The 10,000-nt window shown below is 45.5% G+C and overlaps 1 protein-coding gene across 5 annotated transcripts in view; it reads right to left on the bottom strand.

Moving 5' to 3' along the window:
* LOC143292901 (dual specificity calcium/calmodulin-dependent 3',5'-cyclic nucleotide phosphodiesterase 1A-like) overlaps nt 1-10,000 on the bottom strand; it is a 583,953-nt gene that overhangs the window by 47,796 nt on the left and 526,157 nt on the right. For all 5 annotated transcript variants that reach the window (XM_076603602.1, XM_076603610.1, XM_076603618.1 and 2 more), the window contains 2 exons: nt 5,752-5,817; nt 1-24 (listed from right to left, as the gene is read on the bottom strand). The exon at nt 1-24 is cut by the window's left edge and continues 151 nt beyond it. In XM_076603602.1, coding sequence (XP_076459717.1) covers nt 1-24; nt 5,752-5,817 — 90 coding nt within the window. The remainder of the gene's footprint in view (nt 25-5,751; nt 5,818-10,000) is intronic.

Genomic DNA, 10,000 nt, shown 5'->3' on the forward strand with positions numbered 1-10,000 from the left:
GGAGTACCGTCAGTGACCCCGTCCCTGAGGATACGATTCAGTGAGGGATTATGATGATGATGAGGAGGATAGTTATGGCGATGATGGTGGTGGTGAGGATGATGATGATGATGATGAGGAGGAGGTTGAGGAAGGGGAGGCGGCGGAGGATGAAGAGTTGGTCCACCGGAGTACCGTCAGTGACCCTCGTCCCTGAGGATACGATTCAGTGGGGGATTATGATGATGAGGAGGATAGTTATGGTGATGATGGTGGTGGTGAGGATGATGATGATGAGGAGGAGGAGGTTGAGGAAGGGGAGGCGGCGGAGGATGAAGAGTTGGTCCACCGGAGTACCGGTCAGTGACCCTCGTCCCTGAGGATACGATACAGTGGGGAATTGTGAGGAGGAGGAGGTTAATGATGGTGATGATAGTGATGGTGATGAGAAGGAAGAAGAGGAGGTGGTGGAGGAGGAGGAGGAGGAAGAGCAAGAGGAGCAAGAGAAGGAGGAGCAGGAAGAGGAGGAAAAAGAGGAGGATTTGGACCAGCGGGGTACCCTCATCGACCCCGTCCCTGCAGAAACCGCGAGGATCATGCTGATGATAGTGATAGTGATGATCGCGATCACAATGAGGAAGAGGAGGAGAAGGAGGAGGATTTGGACTAGCGAGGCACCCTCATCGACCCTGTCATTGCATAAATCGTCTGGAAAAGGATAATGATAACGATAGTGGTAATGATGATAATGATGACGATGAGTAGGAGGTGGAGGATGAGATGGTCCAGCGGAGCACCGTCACGATCCTGTCCCTAGCAGATACAGTGGGGATCGTGATAATGATAATCATAGTGATGATGATGATGATGATGATGATGATGGTGATGATGGTGATGACGTTGATGATGATAAAAGGAGGAGCAGCAGCAGGAGCTGGACCAGCTGGGCACCTTCACCGACCCCGACATCGCGAAAACCACGTGGATATGGATATTGATAACGATAGTGATGATGATAATACTGATGAGAAGGAGGAGGAGGAAAAGCAGGAGGAGCAGGAAGAAGAGGAGAAAGAGGAGGCGGAGCAGGAGGAACAGGAGGATTTGGACCAGAGGGGTTCAATCATTGACTGAGGAGTCTTTGCAGAAACTGTCTGGAAGAAGATAATGATAATGATGGCGGTAAAGATAAGGATGGAATTGGGGATGATGATGATGATGAGGAGGAGGAGGAGGAGGAGCAGGAGGAGGAAGAATTGGTCCGGCGGAAAACCGTCGGGGACCCCGTCTTTGCAGATGCTGTGGGGCTCATGATAATGATGATGATGATGATGATGATGATGATAATGAGGAGGAGGAGGAGGAGGAGGAGGAGGAGGAGGAGGAGGAGGAGGAAGAAGAGGAGCAGCAGCAGCGTGAGGATTTGGACCAGCGGTGTACCCTCAAAGACCCCGTCATTGCAGAAATCGTGTGGATAAAGATATTGATAACGATAGTGATGATGATGATGATGATGATGAGGAGGAGGAGGAGGAGGAGGAAGAAGAAGAAGAGTTGGTCCAGCAGTGCACCGTCAGCTACCCCGCTCCTGCATATGCAGTGGGGGTCATGACAATGATATCCATAGTGATGAGGAGGAGGAGGAGGAGGAACAGCAGCAGCAGCAGCAGGAGGAGGAGGAAGTGGAGGAAGATCAGGGGAGGAGCAGAATGATTTGGATCAGCGGGGTACCCTCATCGACCTCGTCATTGCAGGAACCGTGTGGGTAAGAATAATGATCACTATAGTGACGATGATCTTATGAGGAGGAGGAGGAGGAGCAGGAGGAGGAAAAGAGGTAGGTGGAGCAGGAGGGGGAGGAGGAGGAGGAGGAAAAGGGGTAGGTGGAGCAGGAGGGGGAGGAGCAGGAGGAGGAAAAGAGGTAGGTGGAGCAGGAGGAGGAGTAGGAGGAGGAAAAGAGGTAGGTGGAGCAGGAGGGGGAGGAGGAGGAGGAGGAAAAGGGGTAGGTGGAGCAGGAGGAGGAGTAGGAGGAGGAAAAGGGGTAGGTGGAGCAGGAGGGGGAGGAGGACGACGAAGAGGAGATGGATTTGGTTCGGCGGAGCACTGCCAAAGGAAACAGTGTGGGTCATGATAATGATGACGGTAGTGGTGATACTACTACTACTACTACTACTACTGCTGCTGCTGCTGCTGCTGCTGCTACTACTACTGCTGCTGCTACTACTACTACTACTACTGCTGCTGCTGCTACTACTACCACTACTACTACTACTACTACTACTACTACTACTACTGCTGCTGCTGCTGCTGCTGCTGCTGCTGCTGCTAATAATAATAATAATAATAATAATAATAATAATAATAATAATAATAATAATAACTGCGATGATGATGATGATAGTGTGTGTGTGTGTGTGTGTGTGTGTGTGTGTGTGTGTGTGTGTGTGTGTGTGTGTGTGTGTGTGTGTGTGTGTGTGTGTGTGTGTGTGTGTGTGTGTGTGTGTGTGTGTGTCCGCGAGCGCGCGGGCACTCACGCACTTTCCTATGCATCATGATTATAAATAATAAATGTCATCCATTCATTCAATTACTCACTCTATACACTCACAATTAATCAATCGGCATCTGCACAACAAACGCACAAATCATTGTCGGGGGTGCTCTTCCCTGGCGTTCTACAGACACAAACAAACAAAAAACAAAAAACAAAACAAAAGCAAACCAACAAATTAAAAAAAAAACAAAAAAACAAAAAAGAAAAAAAACAACCTCAAAAGCCACCAAATGCCACAACGTCATTGCCAGCACAGACGATACACAGAGACTCTCTCCAATGAGAAAACCCGACACCTTGTCTGGCACAACAAAGGCTTCCACGTTCCCTGCTCCTAGCGCTCAGCCGCTCCACTAGGGAGCATGTCTATACCCCCCAACCCCACCCCCTGACCCTCCCAGGTCTAAGTGCCACCTAGGTCTTCTTTTATCTATGTGGTCAACAGTGGTCAGGAGCGACAAGCAGTTGTCAGCAATGGTCAACACCAGTTAATAGAAGGTCAGCTCATGGCCAGAGTTTGCCAATAGGTCCGGCGACTGCATGATCTTACGTAATGTATTTTCAACACTTCGTGGTCAACAAAGGTTGAACAGTCGTCAAAACCCGCAAATATATCATGATGATGCACAAACAAAAGTATCGCAAACTGACCATTTTGGAGTTGCAGTCATTAGCGGTCAGAAGGAGCCATAGACTTCAGGGGAATACAGACGTGGGGTACAAAGGGGTACATAGAGCTTGGGGAATGTAGACTTGAGGGAACAGAGACCTGACAGAAAGTAAATGTGTGTGTGTGTGTGTGTGTGTGTGCTCACCAGTGATAATTATATCGTTTGTGCTTTATGGTTGATTTCGTACAGATGTTAATTTCAAAGTCGTGGGGTCATTTCGTCTTCTTCGTTTTCTCCTCCTCTTCCTCTTCCTCCTACTCCTCCTCCTCATCTTCCCTTCCTCCTCCTTCTTCGTTTTCTCCTCCTCCTCCTCCTCCTCCTCCTCCTTCTTCTTCTTCTTCTTCTTCTTCTTCTTCTTCTTCTTCTTCTTCTTCTTCTTCTTCTTCTTCTTCTTCTTCTTCTTCTTCTTCTTCTTCTTCTTCTTCTTCTTCTTCTTCGTCTTCTTCGTCGTCGTCGTCGCCGTCGTCGTTGTCGTCTTTGTTTTCTTTTTTTTTTAATCATCGTTCGTGGGCTGCGACTCCGACGTTCAGTCGTATGACTTTTGCGTGTATAACCGTTTTTATTCCCGCCATAGGGGGATGGGGGTGGAGGTGCTTGCCATGTATGCTCTTATTTCCATAACCCGCCGAAATCTGCTGACATGGATTACGGGATCTATAACGTGCGTATCTGATCTTGTGCATGTATATATACACGAAAAGAGATCAAGCGCTAGCAGGTCCACACATCCGTGGAAGTGGAAGATCAGAACCACCGTGTGCCGTGACCGGGATTCGAACTCGGGGACCCTCTGATTGAAAGTCCAACGCTTTAACTATTCGCATGTTACGCCCGTCGGGTCGGGAGGTCATTTCAGGAAAAGGGTCAGAGTCTTCCTGGCCTTCTCCATAAATGCTCCATGGGGTTTATTTGACGGTGGGGTTATTCTCGGGGCATCGCACCGGTACCGGCCAGTCTTTTCCCCTTTGTCCCCCCCCCTCCCCCCCCCACTCCCATGCTTCTCCCTCCCCTCCTTACATGTTCCGCAGGTCATTTTTTTTAAAAGAGAAACCCAAGAGTTGTTTACACACTTTCCTTGTTCCTCATTTAGCTTGAAAGGAAATGTTTTTTGTTAAGTAGAATTAAAAGGACAAGAAGGTAGACGAAAAAGAAGAAGAAAAAGCTTTTCATTTGAATTTCTTTTTGCTGATGGCAGATAATTATATGTCATTTTCAGCAGCAGTAAGTGTAAAGAGCTTAGCAACAATATGCGCTGCTCTCTCTCTCTCTCTCTCTCTCTCTCTCTCTCTCTCTCTCTCTCTCTCTCTCTCTCTCTCTCTCTCTCTCTCTCTCTCTCGTGGAGAAGATTTTTTTTCTTCTCTCTTTCACCCCTTTCCATTAGATGATTATATATGTGCTATTGTAACCGATGTAGTTTAGCAAGGACAGATGCCTAAAATCTTAATTTTTGAATAAAAACCGTTTTTGAGTTCTGAGTTCTCTCTATCTGTCTCTCTCTATCTATCTCTCTATATCTGTCTCCCCTCTCTGTGTCTATATGTATCTATCTGTCTTAGTCTCTGTCTCTGTCTCTGTTTCTCTCTCTCCCTTTCCATCGTTAAATTCATTTATGCATGCTAAATAACACATACAGCATTGCCAGATCAAACTGATCTTGCTGATGTCATGTACAAAACCAGATGAATAACGTTGTTGTTATTTTTCTTTTGCCTTTCTATCAGGCTTTCAGAGATATATTTACAGAGAGAAAAACAAAACGGTTCATTGTGTTGCAGACACAGTTCTCTGATTTCACTGTTTACGTATAAAGTTATGCTTGTATTGTTCAGGGACTGACAATTTTCTATAAAGGGAAGGTGAGCATTTTTAAAGTTTTTTTTTTTTTTCACGGTGTGGTACAGACAGACACAAAGATCCAGACAGAAAGAGAAACAAACACAGAAGTACAGATTATGAGAGAGACAGACAGACAGAGGTATCACACACACACACACACACACACACACACACACACAGAGAGAGAGAGAGAGAGAGAGAGAGAGAGAGAGAGAGAGAGAGAGAGAATGAATGAATGAATAAATGAATGACTCTTTATTCATTTTCCAACGGTGGAGATATTAGCATACTGGCCGTATTACACATCGACCGTAATTCTAGGAGACACACACAAACATGATTATCATATACATTCATATACATATATAAATGTTATATCCAACACATGCATACATGTACATGGATAATGCGGCATCAGACTCAGAGACATTTACATCGCTCATATCTTTACGAAACGGAAGCGTGTAACACACACACACACACACACACACACACACACACACACACACACACACACACACACACACACACACACACACACACACACACACACACACGCACACACACACACACACACACACACACACACACACACACACACACACACACACGGAAGACAGAGAGAGAGAGAGAGAGAGAGAGAGAGAGAGAGAGAGAGAGAGAGAGAGAGAGAGAGAGAGAGAGAGAGAGAGAGACGGGGGGGGGACTTACGAGACAGTTGCCCGTTTCTGGCGCCGACGCTACTATCGTCCTTCGCCCTCTCTGGGGGATTGGCCACTGCAACACACAGACAGCATGACAACATTTCATTTTCAGCAACACACAGACAGCATGACGACATTTCATTTTCAGCAACACACAGACAGCATGACGACATTTCATTTTCAGCAACACACAGACAGCATGCCGACATTTCATTTTCAGCAACACACAGACAGCATGACGACATTTCATTTTCAGCAACACACAGACAGCATGACGACATTTCATTTTCAGCAACACACAGACAGCATGACGACATTTCATTTTCAGCAACACACACACAGCATGACGACATTTCATTTTCAGCAACACACAGACAGCATGACGACATTTCATTTTCAGCAACACACAGACAGCATGACAACATTTCATTTTCAGCAACACACAGACAGCATGGCGACATTTCATTTTCAGCAACACACAGACAGCATGACGACATTTCATTTTCAGCAACACACAGACAGCATGACAACATTTCATTTTCAGCAACACACAGACAGCATGACAACATTTCATTTTCAGCAACACACAGACAGCATGACAACATTTCATTTTCAGCAACACACAGACAGCATGACGACATTTCATTTTCAGCAACACACAGACAGCATGACGACATTTCATTTTCAGCAACACACAGACAGCATGACGACATTTCATTTTCAGCAACACAGACAGCATGACGACATTTCATTTTCAGCAACACACAGACAGCACGACAACATTTCATTTTCAGCAACACAGACAGCACGACAGCATTTCATTTTCAGCAACACACAGACAGCATGACGACATTTCATTTTCAGCAACACACAGACAGCATGACAACATTTCATTTTCAGCAACACACAGACAGCATGACAACATTTCATTTTCAGCAACACACAGACCGCATGACGACATTTCATTTTCAGCAACACACAGACAGCATGACAACATGTCATTTTCAGCATCACACAGACAACACGACAACATTTCGTTTCCAGCAGCACACAACAGGTACAGCGTACCAACATTATTTTTTTGTGTGTGTTGTTATTGTTGCTTTTTTAGCAATACGCAGGCAATATGGCTGACATTCATCATTTTAGCAACACACAGGCAATATAAATATCCACAGTCTTCAAGTTTTAGGAACACTCAGATAACATATTATGCACATTCGTCATTTGGCAACATGCAGGCAACAGATCCTGCATTGTGTGCGTCGAATGCATGTGTGGATGCATGCATGCATGTGTGTTTTTATTATACGTACGAATTTGTATGCGCATGTATATATTTGTTGTGCATAATTGTCAGTTAAGGACTGAGTGTGTTTCGTATGCGTGTCTGTGTGGATTGCAAATCACTTTGTGCAATGATGAAAGCACTGATAAATGTCCGGTTATTATTAATATTGATTTTTCATTATCATCATTATTATCCACATTCTTCAATTTTAACAAGACTCAGATAACAAATTGTGTGCTTCATCATTTAGCAACACACAGACAACGTATCCACATTCATCATTTAACAACTCTCAAACATTATGGCAACATTCATTTTTATCCAGCACAAACACACATACATATAGAAATACACACGTACAAACACATATATACAAACACACACACACACACACACACACACACACACACACACACACACACACACACACACACACACACACACACACACACACACACACACACACACACACACACACACACACACACAACTACAAGATCCAGTCAGAGTTGATCAGATTTTCTCCCGCCCTGCCAAAAAGCTTTGATTTCCCAACGGAGTTTTGTTCCGAAAAGTCGGTCCTTTTTGTCCTCCACAGAAAGTTCCTTAAGGGGCCGGGTTGGTGTAGGGGTGGGGGGCTTGGGGGTCGGGGTGGGGGTCTGGGGAGGGAAGGGGGCCATTAACATACTAGGTCACTGCATGACAAGCACAAACCTAGAGACGTCTGCTAGAACCACCACCGACATACAGATAAATGACGTCTGGTACCAGCAGCTAGTCACTGGAAGATGATGGAGTGGTGGCCCAGAGGTAACGCGTCCGCCTAGGAAGCGATAGAATCTGAGCGCACTGGTTCGAATCACAGGCACAGTCGCCAGTATTTTCTCCCCCTCCACTAGACCTTGAGTGATGGTCTGGACGGTAGTCATTCGGATGAGCTGATAAACCGAGGTCCCGTGTGCAGCATGAGTTTAGTGCACGTAAAAGAACCCACGGCAACAAAAGGGTTGTCCCTGGTAAAAATTCTGTTGAAAAATCCATTTCGATAGGAAATCAAATAAAAAATATTGCATGCAGGAAAATATACCAAAAAATTGGTGGCGTTCTCGGTGTAGCGAAGCGCTCTCCCTAGGGAAAGCAGCCCGAATTTGACACAAATAAATCTAAAATTAGTTATACAATACAATACAATACAATACAATACAATGTCTCTGGCACCTTAACCATCGTCATTCCTGTTGATAACCTCTCTGCAGTCTGAGCGCACCCCACCATAGAGTTATTCCCTTTCCCATTGCCCATGAAGATGCGGAAAGCCGCAAATTGTTGTGTGTGGTTTTTTTTGTTGTTGTTGTTTTGTTTTTTTTTTGGGGTGGGTGGGTGGGGAGTGTGTGTGTGTGGGGGGGGGGGGGGGGGGGGGGGGGGGGGCTCGTGAGGTGAGGATAAGGGGGGAGCAATATAATAAGAAAATGAATTGCTGGGGTGAGGTTTTGTTCAGCGTCGAGGGTGAAAACTGTGTGTGTGTGTGTGTGTGTGTGTGTGTGTGTCTGTGTCTGTGTCTGTGTCTGTGTGTCTGTTTGTTTGTCTGTCTGCCTGTTTTAATGTACTGTAGTGGCAATCAACAGGTATACAGTAACCGGCAAACTGTATAATTATTCATAGTGTCGACACGTCCTAAAATGGGGTGTGGTGGGAAGGGGAGGGGGGGGCGACAAAATATCCACACAACGAAGCTTGCGAGGATCCTTATGTACATGGATGCCATTCGGGATGTATCATTTTATATTCTAGAAAGTTTCACATAGTTGTGTTGTTGTTATTGTTTTTCACACACACACACACACACACACACACACACACACACACACAGAGAGAGAGAGAGAGAGAGAGAGAGAGAGAGAGAGAGAGAGACGAGAGAGAGAGAGAGAGAGAGAGAGACACACACACACGCCTGTATAGCCTTTTGCGTCTCCCACTAGCTGGTCCTCCGCATGCTTTGTTTTTTGTCAACCCAGAAGATGAGGGGGAAAAGAAACAAACACACACTTTTATCCCACAAAGAATTCTTCTTCATATGAATGTGCATGACACCCACCTATCCTGTGGAATATTTACCATGCTTGATCAAATCGGCCCCTAACACGCAGATTGTTTTGTTGTTGTTGTTGTTGTTGTTGTTCTGTTGTTGTTGTTTTTTTTAACACACAGCTCTGGATATTTGTTTTTGTTGACATAGAAGATGTGTTTGTTTGTATTGATCAAGGAGAGAGAGAGAGAGAGAGAGAGAGAGAGAGAGAGAGAGCGAGAGAGAGAGAGAGAGAGAGAGAGAGAGAGAGAGAGAGAGAGAGAGAGAACACTGAACACTGAACACTTTAATGTCAATAGCTTTACAGCCCTAATGACATGGGGGTTCACAATACAAATAACAACATGCATCAATAGTAATAATATTGATGAAAACCAAGAGAGAGAGAGAGAGAGAGAGAGAGAGAGAGAGAGAGAGAGAGAGAGAGAGAGAGAGAGAGAGAGAGAGAGAGAGAGAGAGATCCCATTGGACCACTGAGAATTCTTCTTCACTTACATGTTGTGCATGCAATGCACGACTTTGTTTTTTGCAGTATATGCATTAGGGGTAGGGGGCTGGGGGGGAGGGGGGGCGGGGGATGGGCATCCTTCCGAGAATTCTTCTTCATCTTTATGTTACACATGCAATGCACAATTTTGTCGTTTGCAGTATATACATGAAAGGGGGTTGGGAGGGGAGGGGAGTGGGCATCCTTCCAAGAAATCTTCTTCATCTTTATCTTACGCATGCAATGCCCAGCTTTGTCGTTCGTAATCGTGTGCCTTAGAGGAAGGGACTGGTGGGCCCAGAGTGGTGAGTGTAGCTGCATGCACACTTTAGCTAATCGTAGCGTCCATAGTCGGGCGTGACTGACTATCATACATCCCTCGGAGAGGATGG

The sequence above is a fragment of the Babylonia areolata genome, chromosome 1 (assembly GCF_041734735.1).
Source record: "Babylonia areolata isolate BAREFJ2019XMU chromosome 1, ASM4173473v1, whole genome shotgun sequence".
Classification (NCBI taxonomy): Eukaryota; Metazoa; Mollusca; class Gastropoda; order Neogastropoda; family Buccinidae; genus Babylonia; species Babylonia areolata.